Below are 20,839 nucleotides of genomic sequence, written 5' to 3' on the forward strand. Positions count from 1 at the left end.
TCGTTAAAATATATATATACTGAAAATATATTGAAGCATTAGAAAATGCTCTGAGAACCCCCAACAGGTCTGGCTTGCTATCTTTTGAAGGTTTTGTCCTCTCTTTTCTCACATAAAAATTTATTTTCCTTCAGTGATGTACTGGACATCCATCCACCTTGACTCCTGAGTTGTTTCTTTTATCTTTATGGATGTTGATGTTAATTTTCTTGTATTCATATGTGCATATGCACAAACCCACACAGGCATCACCATCTTTAGTCTATTAAATTATCCCATTCTTGTCAGAAACCTTCGTCTAACTACTAGTTACTCATTACTGATCTGTGTTTGGATGCATTTCTTTTTCTCTGCTCTTCCTTTCAATGCACATTTTATTTGACATGTTTTGTTTTGATCAGTATAAGAAAATCAATCTTGAAAGAAGTTCATACGGTTATAAAAGTTCATTCAATCCTTCATTTATTTAGTGATGTTTTGACCTCAAGTATATTGCAACCCTATTTTCAGATAGCACCTCACTGAGTTATTATCGACTATCTTATCTTAAGACGTTTAAACACTTACTTAAACAACAAGAACTGCTTAAATAATCAAATCCATCACGTCTGTTATTTTTAGTAAAATGTGACTCTTAATCCAGGGTGCTTATTTTGACCTGTCATGGTGATGTTTTAAATAAATAAAAGACAAAGTCCATGCTGTGCAACCAATTACAAAACAATGTGTACGATTGACCTTCTTTGCTCATCCAGTTGTTTTCCCCTTTGTTTATCAGAAAACAGTGCGCTTGTTGGTGAACTACCACGGTGGTCAAAAGGCAGTCGTTCGGGTCAACCCGTTGGTACCACTCCAGGCTCTGATACCAGTCATATGTGACAAGTGTGAGTTTGATCCTGCACATGTCCTGCTCCTGCAAGACAGCGTCAGTCGCCACGAGCTGCAGTTGGACAAATCTCTGACGGAGCTGGAGATCAAGGATCTCTACGTTCACAATCAGCACCTAGGTAAACATCGACCTTAACTGTGATGTCATTTTCTTTTTGTGCTCAATCACTTTAAATGAAAGTTACATGTTAGTTTAACAATTTATGGATTATGTGAGATCCCTTGTCTTGATCGCAACCTCAACAGTGAGCCAAACTTCAAGTAAAGGTCTGTGTAAATGGTGGTGAATTCATGAAATCAGATGCATTACTTTGTCATGGATACTGACTTTGCTCATTCAGGTATTACATGAAATTGTAATTTTTAATTACTGTAGCACATGCTGTGAGTGTGATTAATCCTTTTTGACACAAGCCAGTCATTCATGTGCTTTTAAAACCTTGTCATGTTTTACAGTTCTCCAGCCTAAAATGGCTTCTGCTCCCACTCTTAACTACTCAGGTATTAGTCACCACGAAGCCACGTCTGTCTTAGTGTGTTTAGTGTTCCTGTTCCTAACCAAAATGTAGTCCTTCAACCTAACATAGTGCTGCTTGCTTATTAACCCAGACCTTTTACTATAATGGACATGCAAGTCAAAATAAATATTTGATGTGATGTAATAGAAATATCTATAATATTGAAATCATGCATTATTAACATCATTTCCCGCTTCTATTATAGGAATCTAAATAGCCCTCTATGTGGTTTTTGTAACGTCTTTTCTGTCTCCCTGAGTCTTACATACTGCTTTTGTTGCCTGTGAAGGTTAGACAGAGGTCTATTGCAAAAAGAAAGCAACTGTGCCCTCTGCTGTGAAAACTCAGTCAGGTCATCATTAATGACGGTGGTTGAGTATTAAATACAGCCGAACCTCGGTTGTCAAACATAATTAATTCCGTAATATTGTTAGAAAACCGAAACTATATTTCCCATAAGAAATGTAATGAATCCGTTCCTATGCACCAGATAAATACCCCTTTACATTTCTACAGTTATTACCTCCGCCGAGGCAGGGGTAATAACATGAAATGACAGGGTAACTGTCCTTCTGGGGTTTTCTTTCCTTCTCTTTAGCTCAGCTTTCTTAAGAAAGGTCAACATCGTTGATTTCTCCAGATCGTACTGCACAGCAAAATCCGAGACACAGACACCATTTTTATATTTGCCGAATACTTCCTTCTTCAATTCAACAGTTGTTCTCACTACTTTCCTCTTTTCTTTTCCAGTAATATTACTGCTGCCTTTCTTTGGATCCATAACTAAGATGCACATAACACGCACACAAAGCTAAAAGATTTGGACACATTCTTTCTCTATGGCAGGTCGACTCAAACTGAACCTACTCGGGTAGACTCCGCCTTCGTTCGCATCTGTTCGGGTCGCCTCGGCTCCCCTCGTGTGTTCGAACTCCGAAAATCTGTTGAACTTCCGAGGCATTTTAAACTCAATTTTTTTGGTCGACTACCGAGTCGTTCGAGAATCGAGGTTCCACTGTGTTCAAAGATGCATTAAAATGAGTACGAAGAAAGCGACTCTTTATCTCTCTTTAGTAAGTATATTCAACTAGACGCTGAAGGACTCAAACCATTTGCATTGCAAATTTATAGTATTCAACCTTGACAGCAATTCATGTTTGCTGCTAAAATAATTAACTGATGCATGCTGGGATAATTTGATACTCACTTCTACTAAAACAGTCACAGACCTTTTCATCCAAGGAACCTGACTCCCTTTATGACTTTGCTTTTATGAGGCACCGTCACTCACATTCCCTTCCTGCTCCTCTTCCTCTTGGCTTTCTTCTTGTAGACTCCATCCGCTCCAGCACCACCAGTTTGGACAGAACAGAGAAAAAAGGCCTATTCAGTCTTTTCCAGTTCAGCAGGAGGAAAACCGAGGTATTGTATTTACAGAAGAAGTGAATTTCCCTTATATTTAAAAATGTTTACGTCATCATAATTTACATTGGACAGGCACATATGCAGTAATATGTTGGAATTGTGATTTATGAGCAGAATTAAATTGAGCATTAATGTCGACAAGATTCAGAAGTGACTTATTGTTTGCACCAAACAAGAAGTATGAAGTTATGCAATTACTTTTTTAAATTAATGTTTAATCATGCCTGCTTTTCACAATTATTCCTTCACCCCTGAGGCAGGATTAATGGTTATGTGGTTTTGATCAGCATTACATTTTCCCCATTAGAGATAATTTACATATCAGATTCAAAAGCATAACCTTTAGGGGCTCTGAAATGTTCACGGCCACATTTTTATGAAATAGTCCACATCAAGTCTGGATGTGTGAGGCTAACTGCGTTTGAGTGCACCGTGTGGTTGTGTTTGATTGGATACAGTTTAGTGTGAATACAAGAACAAAGTACAAGAACTGTCTCACAGAGATGGAAAATATTGTTAAAGTATGAATCCAAACATTAACATATGGTGTGGAATAATCAGTATAAAGCAGCACCAACACATGCAAGGTAAAAGTGCATTATGAGCCAACATGGTGACAGAGAATTGATATTGAGTCGATAAAAGTGGATTACAATAAATAGAGGGAGAAGGTAAGATGATACAAATATCTTGCATCGCTGACGTAGGCGCAACAGGAAACTTGGAAACTGATAAGTCATCAAAGCACGTATATCTTCTTATGAAGACAAGAACATTTGAAGAAATGTAGTTTTGTCAAAAAAGGTCATTTCTGGCAATGTTACAGAAACATCTGAACACTGCCGACAACATAATCTCTTCCCAATGTCATTGGCAGGTGTTATAAAGACAGGCGTCTTATAACAAAAAGCCTAGAGCAGATATTGAACTGAGTCAGCAGGCAGAGCTGCAAACATCCACAGAGGCTCTGAAGGACATCAGATGAGAGTTCAGTCAGACAAGAGCAAACAATGAAGCATTATCCTCTACTGAACAAAACTTGTTATGGGAAACAAGTGATGGATGAATAATAAGCACTAATGTAAAAACAAGTTGTTGTTTTTGTAATTCTCGTCATTGTCCATGAGACGCTGGCGACGTGTCCAGGGTGTACCCCGCCTCTCACCCGCCGTCATAGGTTCCAGCTGACGATCTGTCATGAGGTAATATTGACAGATGTCCTCTAGAGGGCAGCAACTATCTTTAGGTCCGTGCAGGCCCTAACAGGGCTACCAGAAGTGCCGCATGCACTTATTCAGTTTTTACTGTTGTTGGTTTTTTTATATTCTTATTTTTTTTTACAAATGAATATTGAATAATATAGGTGAACAGTACCATATATTGATACTTATACTTTTGGCATTGCATCAGACATATATATATATGGTTTATGATGATGATCAAAATGAGGCGATTGGTTAAAATAAAACTGTACAGCTGGTAGAAACAATTGATCAAGTACCTACTAAACCAGATGTGCCCGTAGATGCTGCATTAAGCAGCTCTCTACCTGTTATATCCAAAACTCAGTTACGTTAATTTGATTTCAAAGCTATGGACCATGGTTCAGCAGCAACAGTCAGCGTAGATCATTAAATTGCCCTCTTGATTAGATTAGCTTGAAAAGCACTCTTGAGTTCTCTCAGGTTCACTCCACTGTTGAAGTGAGCGCAGATTCTGGAACGACTTCTCCACCAATCTACATCTTTACTCTCAGTCCCTCTGCCTCTGTGTCCTTATCGTCCTTCTGTCAGAGGTTTGAACTGTGTGCATTAGATGCTTCGGATGAGTCGACACACAAGTAAGGCACTGAAAAGGGAAAGTTAATGGATCATCAATTTAACATTCAGAATGTAACTTTTGCGTTGACAGAAGACACAGAAAGTGATTTATATGAGATAATTAATATTTATCATATAGCGTTTTCTCAACTATGTCACCCTTTCCAGGGGGGCTTACATGCAGCTGGGCTTTTTCTCACTGATAGGATTGTGTCTTAGTTTGGGACTGTTATCGGACCACACACATGCATCCGTACACTCAAGCAAACACACACACACATGGACATACAATGTTATCATCCTGAGGGCATCAGGTTACTCTACCTCAGCTACATTGGCACTAAAAGCCTAAAAAGCTCTTATCTGTAATTGTTTCATTAGGGGCCAAACTACTGTGTTTGTGTGTGGTCAAAGCACATGAATATTTTCAGAGAGCATTGTGCCAGAAACTTAAAATACAGAATATATTTGGTTTTCTTTAGTTGTTTCGATTTTAGAAGACGTGTCAGTGAGTAACTTATGTATGGCAGAATGGCAGCATTCTCAGCGCACAGAGAAAAACTCTCCTATCGACTTCATTAACATCCTAATCATAGCAATGGCATTTAAAAAAGCCACAGTTTAGGAGCCGAAAAACTGTGAGCTGCAATAGTACTAGTACAATTGCAGCTCACAGTTGTTTCAATTCATATTGTTTTAATGTTTCAATTCATATTGTGGCTAATGCATTTTTACATGCACATTTACCAGGTACTCTTAAATGTAAAATATTTTTGTGCAGTAGTGTATTGCTAGCTTAGTACTGAGCGCAACTTATTGAAACTTGCAACTTAGCACTTATAATTCATGTAGTAAAGGAAGATGAACTATGGTGTGTGCAAAAATACTATGACGTCACTGTTGGGTTGTTACACTGGTTCAAAAGTGCAGATCTGTGAGAACACTTAATCAGCTGTGACACCGGGCGTGGTTGAAAAATGAAAAAGACATTATTTTATTCTTCTAGTAATTTTTTATTTTGTGTTTGTGCGTCTAGAGAGAGAGAGAGCTGAAAGAGAGAGTCATTATTTGTTTATATCACAGTGTTGTCAAACTGTAATAAAAAAATCCCTAGGTGTAATATGAGTCTAAGTTTTAGTGTTTAGTGTTAGGCTGCTAGAGATGGATTTGAAAATGCTGTCTGAAGTGTGTTACATTTTCCTCTCTGACAGATTTGAGATTTTTTTATATATTTTTTCCAACCAGAGGGAAAGAGTCAGGCAGAGTTCATGCAAAGGTTTTGCTTTGAACGTTTAATTTGAATGTTGTACTTTTTTTTAGCACTCCAAATGGAAATTACATCAATCCATCACTTCCAGCATTTTCTTTTGTTCTGTCAGCCTCTGCCAGGCTCTCCACCTACCCATTGCCCTGCTTGTGACCCGTCAGCCACACAGCGTAGTAAAAACCCCAAAAATTACTGAATATATTTATTTAATATTTTATATTAAAAGTTTTGTAAGGTTAGGTTTTACTACGGGAATGTTAACTTTTCCCCGTTTCACTTTCTTCGTAACTTTTTCCACTGTATTATTTTTTTGGTTGTTCTTGTAGAAGACAAATTACTTTTTGATATATAATTATTCTGAATTTTCGCTCATGCTTAGAAGTTATTGTAGATGCACCATATATAGTAAATGATCAATTCTAATGAATTATATCTCCTTCCCAATACAACAATTACAATTACAATATCTCAGTTACAGTACTAACACATTGTCACATCTGTAAAATATCCCCAGTGTTTACAAAGATGCAGACCTGCCTACCCGGCTGCTCCATTCAAAGCTTTCTTTGTACTGCTCATCTTCTTTCCCGTGAGATGTTGTAATCTTGGGTCCAGCATCTGAAACATAATGTTCCTTTTTGCAACGATTTTATTCTGTATCTAGACATTGTCTGAATGCATCAATTAATCTGCTTTTAAATGCTTTTATTAAATCATGGGAGTGAGCCGTGGTTTGGCTTTCCCACTGTGCCAGGCTCTGTACCGAGCTGAGCCATGGGGAGAGTCAGAATTTCAAAGAGCAGTTTTGGCTCTCTTTGATCAGATCTTGAAAACGATGTCTTAGTTCCAACGCTTCTGTCAGGACTGCTCACCGTTAATCAAAATAATTTTGTTGTGACTGAAGAATGGAACATTAGAAATGTGTGCATTTGCAAGAGTAGAATATGCATGTGCATCTTGCTTTATATTTGTACTATTTAAATGGGTTGCAAATGAGAAAGGTGAGACTGTTGTCTTGAGATGTGTTGACTAGTTCATGGAGCTTTTAATCATGGATAATTAAGAGGCAGATGTATTTTTTTAATCTCTAAAAAGAAAGCCACACTTAGTCTGAACAGATTTGTTTGTTAGTTAACAGAATATCACACTATGTGATGGCTTTCTGTTCAATTCATGCCATGAGCCAAGGGTTTGTCATTCTTTGGATTGTTTAAAAGATAATAGGTTGCAACAAAACTACAAGTTCCAAATAGCAGCAGCAGATATACGGTAATTGAGTGTGATCCTTCAACATTTGTCAAGCTAAAAATGAGTTAGCTTTGTCCATTATAAAATACTGAGCCATTAAAAATTAGAATAAGTTCGGTGCAGTCGTGAAACCAAACAACACAAAGGACAGTGAATGGAAATCCTACATCCAACTAGGCTGCTCTTTCTTTATTGAAAGAATAGCCTCTTAAAATGTGGCATCTTTTCAAGGTGGGTCCAACTGCCACAATTAAAAAAGGTCCCACATACAAACAAGACAGTGTAACACAACAAACATACACTGCAAATACACAAATGCAGATATTTCCTTCATCCAACAATACATTCATAATTGAAATGAAAATGTGCCATTGAAAGCCATTTTATCAAACATATCTTTAAAAAGATGTAGCTCCTCTGAGTCCCACTGTCACATTGTTGACCAGTTGTACAGCCCTTATAGTAAATGGCTTTTTACCCTCTGTCTCAAGCCTTACCCCGGGGACAGAGAGAGACAGCTAGTCTGCAGCTCTCAGGGTAAGAGCCGGGCTGTAAGTGGTGAGAGGCTCAATAATGTAAAAGGAGCAAAGCCATTCACTGATTTGAAAACAAAATATCTAAACATCAGTGTTAATCATTGCGTTAAGTTGAGAATAGAAGAAATGCGTAATTTTCTTGCGTAATGCGTAATAGTGTCGTAATTTTCACACTACATATTTTTTACCTAACAGACGTATTTATCCAAAGGTTCTTTTTTGTCGACTTTGGGGGCAATGTGCCAAATAATGCATTTAAATAGATTAAGACGAAATCAAAGATTCACATCTGGACTAATACTAACTGATCTTGGTATTAGTCCAGATTTGATTTGATTTGGTCCTATAAACCATTCTAAGTTTTAAATGCAGGTTTCTGTCCTTCGTGATGCACTGCAGAATCAGGGGATCTGAAATCTGACTTCTACAATCTTGTAGTTTGGATCTAAATGCATTCAATTTAGCTTTGTCATTGCATTACGGCCTATGGCAGCCAGATACTGGAGTTGTTCCCAAGTAAAAAATTAGATCTGGAACACTGAAGTAGCAGAAGAGAACCTTGAAGAATGGCACTGGTACTATGATACTATTGAGTTGATATTGTTTGCAGCAGTCCCAGGCACACAGTCCCTAATCAGTTTTCTAGTCAACTAAATAAAATGCCATAATAAACTGAATCAAACACAACAGAGAGGCCAAGCAGCATCAAAACAGCACAGCAGCAGGCGTCTGAATTCATTCTGAAGTCATGTGTAACTTTACCTCTAACTCTCTTATACATTTACACGTTATAGACTTACATACATGTTGAACAGTCTGGATAAATCACCGGATTTGTTTTTGACATAACCCACAGGTTACAGCCACTGCATCGGAGGTCCCGAGCATGGACTATCAGCCAAGCCCCTTTGGGCATTCTCAGTCCGTCATGAACATACCCAGGATGTCTCCCAAGGCTGAGACCAAGAAGAGGAGGGCCCCAGCCCTACCCCGAGCCCCAACCACCACCGTGGGCCACACAAGCTTTGAGAGCCATCAGGTGAGGGTTTAACAAAGCTGTGTTCACATTTGTGAATGTAATTATCAATGAAAATCTCATACCTGCAAGGCAAACACGGAATCTCACCGTCTCATCAACATGAAAATGTAAACATACATCAGTATATTATTGTATGAAAGCAGCGTACAGACACCTGCAAATACAAGTTCTATCAACACACATTTAGAAATGAAACTGAAGCAGCACATATTTTCACCTGAGAGCTGTTTCTATTACCGGTATGTAAAAAAATATATATATATAATAATAATCAGCTCTCATGATTTACCCTTAGCAGTACGTCTAAATCCTGTTATCTCTTTGACACGAACTTTCCTCTTTGTGTTTTGTCCTGAGAGTTAGTTCTTGAAGGTCGGAGTGACCTGCACCATCTGTGTTAGAACAACAGCTCCCTGCAGTCTCATTACAGTGTTATGGCAGCATGCTGGGAAATGTTGTTTAGGAACCAACATCCTGTCTCCGTCCCACAGATAATACATTTTGTTTATTTTGAGTAGCTAGTGTACTCGATGTTATCCGGAGAAAATGTAGCTCTCTGGATGGCATGGTGAGCGGTGTTATCTTCTTTAGTTTAACTAAACAGAGACTGTCATAGAGGAGCCAAAAGGATTTGAGGGGAAAATAATCTGTGTTTGGGATGAGAAGTTATTGGAGGCGCCTCAGGCTCAGGCCTGAATGGTGTGAGCTCTTCTCTATTTAAATTTTGATAAGCACAGAATTGCAAGCATCTAAGAGAGAAAAACAATCTGCGGTTGTGTGGACAGTGTCGTTTTTGACAGTATGGGAATATTTCTGTTTAAAGTAGAGGGGGGAAGAGAACCAGTAAGTTAATAAGTTACAGCATCTGAGCACAGCTCTCTCTGACGACTGTCCTCATTACAGCCCCCCCCTCTGTGCCTAACAAGCGTAGGTGGTCAACTAATTGTGACTTAATAAGGCAAAGTAATTGACATTGACATCATAATATAAGCTATAATGATGAGATTGTTATAACAAAGCAAAAACAGCTTCATAATGGGCATCTCATATAAGGACGGCTATTCATTTGGAACTTTGTTTAAAGTCATCAGGATGTAACAAGCTTTTTGTAGTCAAGTGGAAATGTTGGTTCAATTCAGGCCAGCCTGTCAGGACAACCTTTGTGTCTATCACAAATGATCTGTATAAATTAATTAGATTTTTTTTATTTTACTGTGCTCCGTCAACTGTAGCATTCTTTTTTTCTTCCACTAAGATTTTAGTTGACCCGTGTAACTGAGGCAGTACTGTAATCACTCAAGATTCTACGAAGCATGGTTTGGAAGATGGGCCCCCCACCATGCTAGATGAGGGTCATCTAACATGGTGGGGGGCCCGGCCCATCCCATCCCATTCTGACACCTTGAATCGTAGTAGTTTCATTAATATTATAAGTTTGTTTCGTTTTGTTTTTGTTTTTTGTTTTTTTCAAAATTGTTTTAAAAATGTATCAGCAAATATATATGAGTCCGAAAAAGTGTGGCATGTTTGGGGGATTATTTATGACGTAATTGCAAAAGCAGCAGTAAACGTAGAGAGGCTGCATCGTTTGCAACAGCAAACCAAAAAAATAATAATTCTCAGAAATAAAGAAAAAAAAAATATTTTGCATATTTTCTAGTGATACTGTAAAACTTAGATCCACCCCATTTTTCTGGTTGTATTTTGGTTTCTTTTTGGGACATAACATATTCCTCCACCCAGTTTCACGGTAACGTGTTCGTCAAGATCCACTCCACAAACCAAAATGTAACGGGTTCTTTCCTGACACATGTCCAATCCCTGGTCCTTCACAACCGGATTTGTAATTGCTCTCGGCCTGTGGATCCAAAATATTTATATGAATGACAAATTATCCACTAGATATGTATATCTTTACCTTGAGATTAACTTTCTTAATTGATTTTCTACAGCTAAGGAACAGAATTGCCCAAAATGTGTAGTTTTAATTTGAAGTCATGTGAAGACAAAAGTATCAGTGTAATATATTCCTTTATATATGGTTTTATTTTGTTTGACACACAATGCATTTCATATATTCAGCCTGTCCAACAATATGGCATTCAGCGTTTTCTAACCAAAACAATACACACATGTCCATTCATCACTGCATGAATTCATTTCTATGCACTCTGCATTCCTCTCTGCATCTTTGTGGCTTCTTGATTGATCACGTTGGCTCTGTTTCTCCTCCTGATGATCTGTCACTCTGAAAGTAGAGAGCTGGCATCTGAGCGAGTCTTGGTTTTTTTTACAGCCATCCATCAATGCTCAGCGGCAGCTAACTACAATCTGCTCTGAGGCACAGCCCTGGCTCAGTCAGTCAGACAAAACACAAGTTGTTACTGGATCTGGATCATTTATTTTGCTATCCCTCTGTCTATTGTCATTCCATTTTTGGTTTTCTCTTGATATCAGCTATTGTATTGCTACAGATTCTCTGTTTGGTCTGGATTACAATACAATACAGGTCACAGCTTCACCTGCTGAAAACACTACCTGTTTGACAATATAGGGGGCCATACTGCTAATATCATCTATCGATCATCTACACACACACACATTTATATAAGCGATTACCTTTTTTTTAAATATAAAAATATCTACGGGTTTCTATCAGAATGTATATAATATTTGGAAAGACACTAAATGTGTGAAATTTCGTTTTCAGGCTACAACACAATCAAATTGAGCAGTAATTAATACTCGAACATGTAAAGATATTTTACTTTGTTGTATGAATGTAAAGATGAAATCTGCAATGGCATGGAAAAAGTAACGTTTGATGTAGTAGAACAATCAGTTATGTTGTACTCATCTGAAAATACACTTGCTATAGTTTTATATTGCCTGTGTCACACACAAGCCTGAGAAAATAAATACCTTTCACAGTAATGTGTGATACTGTATGCTGAATGTCTGCTTGGTCCTGTGGCTTTGCTGAAGTGGTTACTGTAAGCTTTCTAGTTAAAACTATGACAGGGAAGATTGGGAAAGTGTTAGTCAGGAGCCTGGAATAGGCAAAATGACACCCTCACATGCCGCCAATGTAGAGCAGTAGATATGATTGCACTTTACGATGTCCAAAGAACTTGTGTATGAGACCAGCAAGGACAGGCGAGACAAACAAGTGAGGCAAATGAGTAGCTACAGCTACACAATTTATTTGTGTGTGTGTGTGTGTGTGAGAGAGAGAGAGAGAGAGAGAGATTGTAAGAGAGAAAATGTTTATGAGTTCCCTGCAGAGTGAAACGTAACCCTGCAGGCAAGCCTGACTCTGAGAGGAAGAGAGCTGTGGCTGTAACACACACATGCTTGCATGTACAATTTTCTTTGTGACGACATGAGCAAAGAAGGAAGAGCATATTTCCAGCCTGGTGAAGTTTAGGGAGTTGAGCATGCAGGGAGTTCTGCTGATTGCCGACATGACTTGAAATGGAGCAAATGCTCTAAAATAATTAACATTGAAGAAGATGAAATCGCATCTGATTACTTGTTTTGTTTTGTGCAGGGCACACATTGAAAAAGAGAGGAAAATGTGGTGCAGTGTGTATATTTATATCATAAAACAGAGTCAGTGTACCGCAATAGGATGTTGTCAGCGGATTCTGTTCACAGGACAGGCCGGACACGACAAGGGAGAGAGAAGCAGATCATGTGCTTACTGTTTTTATATACAGTATTACCATTGCTAAACTTGCTTATTTCATATTTGATGTATTGTTAGGGTGAGCCCAGTTTGCCAGGAGAAAGGCAAGATGGACTGACCTGCCTCGTCCTGCTCCATGATACGTGCAGTATGGCGTACACTCTCTGTGACGTTTCACAGCAGAGAAAGGTTGAACACGGCAGCAGTAACACTGTTGATTCTGCAGATAGCACTTTTAAACCAATTCTGAGAAAACAAACTTCACAGAGAATGAGATCAAAAACAGATGTTGTGAAGGGTCTCGTTTCCCTGCGGGAGAAAACAGAACATTTCCCCACGTATTAGTGAGGAATGCTGATTAGTTTGTCAATGATTCATAGTTGCAGCATCTATTTTCTAATTCTCTTTAAATAAGGGACTCTTGTACCGTTCCAATAACGGTATTTTAATTGAATCAAGACGGGGAATGCATGACATTCAATTCTGTGTTTGTACTGATACAAGTCAAGACTGCTTAATTTTGAAAAGAACGGCTATCACTTCACTCACTGAAATACTCATCAGGGATTAGTTATATTGGTTTTTCAGCAAAACAGCATTTCACGTAATGCCTGCATGAGATTGAATGCATCATTCCAGACGGTAAATGTCTCGTTGTCGTTGGATCGTTTAAAAGGAATGTTGCCACTTTATTGATTTGAAGACTCAGACTCCTGTCAGACCTCTGTGTGATTAATTAGTCAGTAGTCAGCTCCACTTTAGTCCTGGTAGATTTATGATTAGGTCTGACACACACACACACACACACACACTATGTGTAGCTCACATAAATAAAATGTCTCCTTTCTCACTGCTTTTCTTTCATTTATTTTCTACAGATGGGCCCTGCCTCAGAAAGCCAGCAGAGAAAAAGAAAGGCTCCAGCCCCTCCTCCCACCCCAGCTTCTATCACCCCAGGCCCTGACGGCACTTCATCTCCTGCCACGCCCTCCCCTGACAGCCATGCTACTGAGACTCCAACCCCAGTTCCCCGTGCCAACGCGGTGCAGTCAACTGCCATATCTGCTACCACTGTGGTAACGCATACAGTAAAACCAGTCCCCTTGAATACAGCAGCGCATCCTCCACCTTTATCTGCTGCTGTACAAAACCCAAGCAGCAACACCACTGATATCCTGACTGTCCAGGATTCCAGCTCGGAACTCAGCCACAGCCTTGAAGACTCCGACTCTGACCTGGACCAGGCCGGTTCCAGAATCAGCAGCCTCACCAGCAGCACAGCGAGTGGTTCTGTGCTGCCCCAGCCCACGACAAAATGCAGCAGCAACAGGATGGAGGAATCTGTGGCTGCCAAATTAAATGAAGAAACATCCTCAGCTGATAGCTCCCGGTCAGAGAGTGAGTCGGCGCTAAACCTGAAACTGGACGAAGTTGAGGCCAACAGACACAGCGCAATGGGTAAATATCAATATGATAAAACACATTCAAAAACCAGCAAATTATCTTCTTCCTCTTTCGGTTTGTCCCCTGAGGGGTCGCCACAGCAAATCCACCTTCTCCACTCCACCCTGTCCTTTGCATCGTCCTCCCCAACACCAGCCACTCTCATGTCCTCCCATGTATCTTCTCCTGGGTCGACCTCTAGCCCTGTTCCTGATACTCTGATACTTTCCTCCACCCGTTCCAGCCTGCCTGCACACAATTCTTCACTGTCTTTCCACATTCTCCATCACTCTGCACTGTTGACTCGAGGTACTTGAAGTCCTCTACCTTCTTTACGTCTATTACTTGTAACTTCACTGGGACCTTCTCATTTACACACATGTACCCACAATGTCATCTGCTAACATCAAATTCAAAGGGGAAAACCAGCAAATGATACAGAGTCTATAGTAAAATAATCTATGCTAGAAGACCTCAGACTACAGATTAAAAAAAATATCTAAATCTATATGTAGTAGTCCTAAAATCATACCTTCTGACATCTGCAGTCATCTCACATCGTAAAGAAATTGATAATAATATCAGTGACAAATGACAGCTAAGTATATGAAAAATGGTGAAGCAGCAGCAGCATCGGCTGTGGAGCTGTAACGAGCTCCACCTGTTGTGTCTTCTATTGATTAATCTGTGCCTATATATATATAGAATCTTGGTGTAAACCAGCTAGCACACCGCTTTAGAAAAAACGTTTATTTAATAATGCTGCAACATCTCAAACTGTTGAGAGAGAATGGTGAAAGTGTGTGTGTGCGTGTGTGCGTGTGCGTGGGTGTGTGTGTGTGTGTGTGTGTGTGTCAGTGCACACGTCATGGCTGAAGTACAGGAACTCGTGGAGCTGGTTTTCATCAGAGCTCATGAGACAATGAAGTCCTTGTCTCTCGCTGCACTCACTCATTAATCCCTCACGTTCCTCCTCCTATCTTCCTCTCTTTCCCTCTTCATCCCTCCTTTATGCACGTGAACCTTCAAAGCTGCCAAGACCTGTTTGAACTTTAACTGGCCTTTTAGTGATATGTAGGTAGACTTGAGGTTTATCTGTAGCGTGCTGAGACTGCATTAGGGGGATGTCCTTTCTGATAGGAGTAGAACTGAAAGAACCACAGACCCCAGAAAAAGGGATGATGAAGGTGAGGGTACCGGAATGGAGTTCAGAGGAAAGAGCAGGGGAAGGTTTTGGGAGAGCGATGGTTGAACGTGGAGACTAAGGGGGTTTTAAGGAGTGCAGAACGATGGACAAGCAGAAGAAAGCAAGAGAGAGGATCAAGTGTGAGGAGGTTCGTGTGTCAGTCAGGGTGGAGGCAGCAGCACCAGGAGATTTACTGCATCTCTAGACCGAGCTGCGTCCCTTTTTCTCCACCCAGCATGAGTGCATCGCCTCTGTCTTCCACAAGTCACCTCTTCATAGTACTAATATTCACATTGCGAAACATTTGCTGGGTTAAAATGTGTTTTTACAGTAAATTCCTTTTCCTATAATATTTTCATTGCGACTTGCTTTTCCATGGCAGCACGTATGGGCAGTGAGTGGATAGGTTGCAGGCATGTTAGGGCAAAACCCATCTGTATTCAGGTCTTCTTTCATTTCTGCAGGTTTGATTCACTTTCACATCATCTGCTTTGTGACAAATATTATTGTTCTAAATAACTGAAATCCCTTAAACTGAAGGTAATGTCTCAGATGTTTATCTGAGATACTAAGAAATCCAGTTTTAATTTGATCTGTATTTCAAGCCATCAGTTTTTCTGGTACCTGATATTAGGTACCGTAATATTTACCTGGCTCTTCAAACCCAGCTGTGCTGGAGAAGCTTAAACCTTCAGTGTGTGTGCTTATGTAGGCAAGGTGTGCAGTGCTGTGGGTTGGGCACAAAGTTGTAATATATATGTCAGTTTGAATTTAGAGCTTCGGTTTGATTGAAAACAGGATATTTTGAGATATTTTCTTTGGATTTCTGTAGCAATGAAAAAAAAAAATACACACAGACTTCACATTAGTCTTGCAACATGAGTGAAAATATTGTGACTGGTATTTCACAGAAGTTGTGCTGTGGCATATTTTGTTATCAAGATTGACTTTGTGCTAAATGTGGGGATCACGTTTATTTCCAGAGTAATATTTTTTTCATGAAATTTTGCACAATAACCAAGAACCAATTTAGGGTCAATCAGGTGACTCCGGAGCAGATCTCAAATCTGATAAGCACAAATCAGAGGGACGACATAAATGTCATGGTTTTTTAATGCAATTTGGAAGTTATGCAAATACAGGTTTATTCCTTTCACATTTTATTGTTCTTTTACTTGTCTTGAAACTTGAACTGACAAAGTCTACACAGTCATGTAAATAGTGAAATTCCTGTGGAGCAATGCAAAAACCTTGCAGTATTTCAACCTGCATGGCTCAGGCAAAGGAAGGAGCTCTGCCCACAGAAACTCAAACTTCATTACAATGAAATCTAAGGATAAAAAAGTGACTGTTTGTAAAACAAGAAGTCTGTGAGGAACCAAAATTCGGAAAACCACCACTTTTCCCTAATCAATCAAACACCAAAGATCTTACTGAGCTTGCATGCATAATGTTTTAGACATGACCGTCAGTGTCTGCCATGCCTGCCTGCATGCTGTTTTTCCTGCAGGAACCATCGATCAACCGGCACCACCAAAACCTCGACGTTCCCCGGCCCGGGAGTCACCTCTTCTTGTCTTATCCCCTACCCTGTCCTCCCCTCCCATTGAGCCCATAGAAAGCAACTCCCTGCATGGTTCCATGGAGCCAGAGGAAGCAGCCCCCCAGTGTAGGTTACCGAAGGACTGCCTCTCCCACTGTTGGTTGTGCTTTTCTTTCCTAGAAGCTGCCCTCCCAGTTTTCTAACTTTTATTTCACTGTTTACAATCAGTTTTGCAACTGCCCTTACGCTGCCAAATCTTTTTGGTGCGTGTGTGTGTGTGCATGTAAATGCTGCACTCTGCTCTCACATGCTTTCCGTCTTTTTCCATCAGTGACCCGGGCAGCCGAGTTGTTAGATGATACCGTGTGCATGTGAGGTCAAGTTGCTTCATATCTATAAATGTCAAACTGTAAAGTCATGTTATTGCTTCTGGGTCTAAAAGGTCAGGTCTGGGGTCAACACCAATCTGGTGGAGCGCTTGTTGGGTTTTTTTAATACATTACTTGGAGATATCTTCGCTGTTTAATGATTTATTTTTGTTCAGTTCACTCTTGGTTTTCTTTGGTTTCTTTCTTTACTTCTAGGTGTTCCTCTGGACACTGTGTTCATCTCTGCAAAGTTGTTTTTCATCTTTTCATTTCAAGTGATCTGCTCTTTTCTTCACTCCCCCCCCTGCTCTGTAGTGCACTGCTGTGGGCCTCTGCGTCTGCGGCGCTCCAAACACTCCTGAAGTGTCTGTCTGGCTAGACCCTTCCTTCATCCAAAAATCCTTTTTCATCTATTCCCTCTGCTTCATCTTGACTCCCCTCATTTCTGCGGGACTGATGATCACCACCGTCCTCTTTTTTATTTTATTTTTGACTCTTTTTACTGTTTTTTACTGTTTCTTCTATACTCTTGTATTTGTCATTAAGTTCTCATTTCTGTCTCTTGCTTTCCGTTGTATCAGTGTCTCACTAGAAAACCTTAACCTAATTGCACATGTCATTGGGATTATTTGGATTTATTCTATTGAGGGCACAAATTGTCCATGGAAAGCAAGCAATGCTCATCAGTTCCTCACCGAAAGAACACCATGTTGTTGTTTTTTTTCATTTTTAGAAATATGTGTATATACTGGTGTTGGTTTTAGATTTCAAGCATTGTTATTGATTATTCATGATGTAAGAGCTGGAGTAAAAGTGTACACAGCATGTGCTCAGAAGACAAGGAACCCTGGACGTATCAGTTACACTGTGATAGATGAGTGACAGGATGAAGGCTAAGAGGCAGGGACATGTGATATCTATAAACCAATATCTTGGTGATGCGATATCTGCAGATCAATAGTTGGGAAGCGTATGTTTCTGTCTGTGTGCCTGTTGTTGTTGCTTCATTTAGAATACTGCTGCCTTTAGCAATATTATGGAAAGGGACATCTATCAATGACATATTAATTTTAAGTACCTTTGAATAATCTATTTTAAGGTTAAGTGCATGAAGTAAAGACGTCCTGCCAAGAAGGGGTCATTCTAGTCTACTTAGAAAAAGGAAGGCACAATGATGTTTTTTAATAAGTTGTGTTATTTATATGCATATTATTGTGATTGTGTTATTATTGTCAAAGCTTGTAGTTTTTTTTTAATACATCTCAGCTTGTTTTCAAATGATTTTTATGGATCCAAAATCAATTGTCTCATCCTTTGTGGTAAAAATTGTGAATTGTTTGGTGTCCAGAACAAAACTAAGTATATCTTGTGGCCCTTTGGATCAGCACAAGAGTGTGTTATAGAATGTAATTTGTTTACAACTGTAAGCATTATGAGCTCACACAGAGAGAAATTCTGCTAATATTGAATTGGTCCAACAGATTTTACTTTTCAGAAGTCCTCTTACATTGAATATCATTTATCATTGCCAGTTCAAAGCTATCGAGTTATGATGTAAAGAGAGAGCAGAATATGACGCTTGTCGGTAACACCAGAGGAGTGTGCGTGTGAATGTGTGTGTGTGTGCGTGTGTGTGTGCTGACTGTGGCTGTTGCTGGGAAGGAGCTGGGAGGACAGCCCTGTGAGTCATCACCACATCTCCTGGAACTTACTGTTTTCTCCACACCACTAGGACTAGGACCAAAACTGACAGACCTAGTGCGCGCACACACACACACTCAGTAGATGCACGACAGGAGTACAGTAAATGACCATACAGACACCTGGTGTTACCAACAAGGTCGCTCACTGTTAAAGTCATTCTAAAGAATCCCCTGCTGACTTCTCGGTGCCGTGCGCGCTGGCTGAGATGTGACTTCCTAGCACATGGTCAATTGCTTTTTATTTCTTTGGCCGAGAGTTCAATGAGATCAGTGACACACTAAAAATGCCCTACAAAACCATCAAAACTAACCAGAGTGTGACGGTACTAAAGAGATCAGAGGCTATGAATCAGTACTATCTTTCACTGGAACCTAAAACGGTACTGTAAAAACCAAATTAAAAGGAATTGTTTACAGTAAATCCACCAACACATCATTAAAGCTATTTCATCAACCCACAAGTGGTTGCGGTCCAATCTTGTGTTTGTATATTTGGCTCGTGTTTCCTGATTTGTGGATGTGTGTGTGTGTGTGTGTGTGGTGGCAAAATAAATCTTGAATGTGATGTAAATACTTCCTCTACTTTTTCCCTCTTCATCTCTCTCACTGTGCTTTGCTCTGCACCCTGCATTTCTTTCCAAAGAAGTTCCCTCTGGATCTGTAGCATGGGTTTTCTGGGTTTTCACAGGTTTCATAATTCTTTTAAGGTCAGTAGATTTGAGGAAGAATAGACGTAGCCTGAAAATGCATGGCATGGCTCAAAAGCATGAGAGAATGTTCAAGTTTCCTAATACACAAGCTCAGGCCACTGGGACACTTTGATTTGAAACTTCACGTTGCTGCTAACTTTTTATTAACTGTCTTGAAAGCACAGTAATAATACCTAACGCTATGACTAAGATCTATCTCTGTTCTCTCCCAGCTTGGCTCCGCTCTGTGCAGAGTTCCACAGGCAGTGTCCATAAACCTGAAGCTGCCACATTTGAAGAAGAGACCCTGTCCTTCGGAAGCAGCAGTGGTGGCAGCAGCCTACCCGACCAGGGCTATGCTGCCTCTGAGGGCATGGGTGAGGACTCGGGTGTGGTCAGCTCACCATCAGAAACACTTCCCACGTCCCCAGATGGAAGTTTTTGTCTGGATGGAGGCATGAGAGGTGGAGGCGAGAGACTGCTGGGACCAGTACGGGACAACTCCAGTGACAGCGATGAGGGATGTGCCACATGGGGATCAAGACACAGGTAGTCCTTCTCCAGGACAAAGTATGGACAGTGAATGGAACTGACTCAAATATTATGTATATTTATATTTCCAAACCCTCAAGATGCTGGAGATGTCGGGAAGTGACACAAACGAGACAAATTTGGCTTCCAGACAATTCCTCAGACTCTACCTTACTCAGCTGAAATTATTTTCTTTTAGCAGACTACTATGTTTATTCTACCTTGTTCTAACTTGTTTTTTTTTTTTCTGTCTTTGGCCTTTTTACTTTTATATGAATATTAATAGATCCTGATTTCATGGCAGGCAAGATAATGCTTGTGCCATTGACTTTGCTGTTGACTTGAACCAGCCAAACCTCTGATGAGTAACACCTGCACGAATATCATTTGTTAGATTCTCACATTTGGTGATCCAGTTTCATTTCACACATTTGAAATGTGAACTTTCACTGTTTCTGCCAACTCTAGAAGTTTCTCCACAGTTTTTGACTGTGCCAGCAGTAATAACCAAGAGCATGTCCCATCATGTGTTTTTTTTTAGTTGTAGTCAGAGCTGGCATCCTCAATCCTTGGTGCAGGGCGCTTATTCAAAGTCTTCATGGAAAATGATGCTGCCAAAGATCAATTTTCACATTTTAAGTTGTTAGCACTGTATGGCAATGTGCCCAGAACAAGGATCCAGGATTAATGTTCTTAATCAGACAAACTCTACGAATCCAAGACCCTGCTCGATGTTGCTGGCCCCTCAGTGTTCCAGGAATGCACTATAACCCTGGTTTCTTAGAATTGTCGGGGAAAAGACCAGTCAAAAGTCTCTTTAAAGAGAAAATCTTTGTTTGTTTTGGCCTTCTCTGAGCGATTTGTTATAGCTAATACTCCAGTAATTCATGAGAATGTTCTGCTGAACCCTTGAAGAGAGAAAACTAAGTTTGAACTGTGGTAATAAT

The 20,839-nt window shown here is 39.9% G+C and overlaps 1 protein-coding gene across 1 annotated transcript in view; it reads left to right on the forward strand.

Annotated features, from left to right (window-relative positions):
• Positions 1–20,839, forward strand: part of cobl (cordon-bleu WH2 repeat protein) — a 31,429-nt gene that overhangs the window by 3,843 nt on the left and 6,747 nt on the right. The window contains exons 3-9 of the mRNA XM_068755721.1: positions 779–1,007; positions 1,345–1,389; positions 2,740–2,828; positions 8,559–8,741; positions 13,308–13,887; positions 16,569–16,727; positions 19,595–19,910. Of these exons, the coding sequence (XP_068611822.1) occupies positions 779–1,007; positions 1,345–1,389; positions 2,740–2,828; positions 8,559–8,741; positions 13,308–13,887; positions 16,569–16,727; positions 19,595–19,910 (1,601 nt within the window). The remainder of the gene's footprint in view (positions 1–778; positions 1,008–1,344; positions 1,390–2,739; positions 2,829–8,558; positions 8,742–13,307; positions 13,888–16,568; positions 16,728–19,594; positions 19,911–20,839) is intronic.

Source organism: Brachionichthys hirsutus, chromosome 3 (assembly GCF_040956055.1).
Source record: "Brachionichthys hirsutus isolate HB-005 chromosome 3, CSIRO-AGI_Bhir_v1, whole genome shotgun sequence".
Classification (NCBI taxonomy): domain Eukaryota; kingdom Metazoa; phylum Chordata; class Actinopteri; order Lophiiformes; family Brachionichthyidae; genus Brachionichthys; species Brachionichthys hirsutus.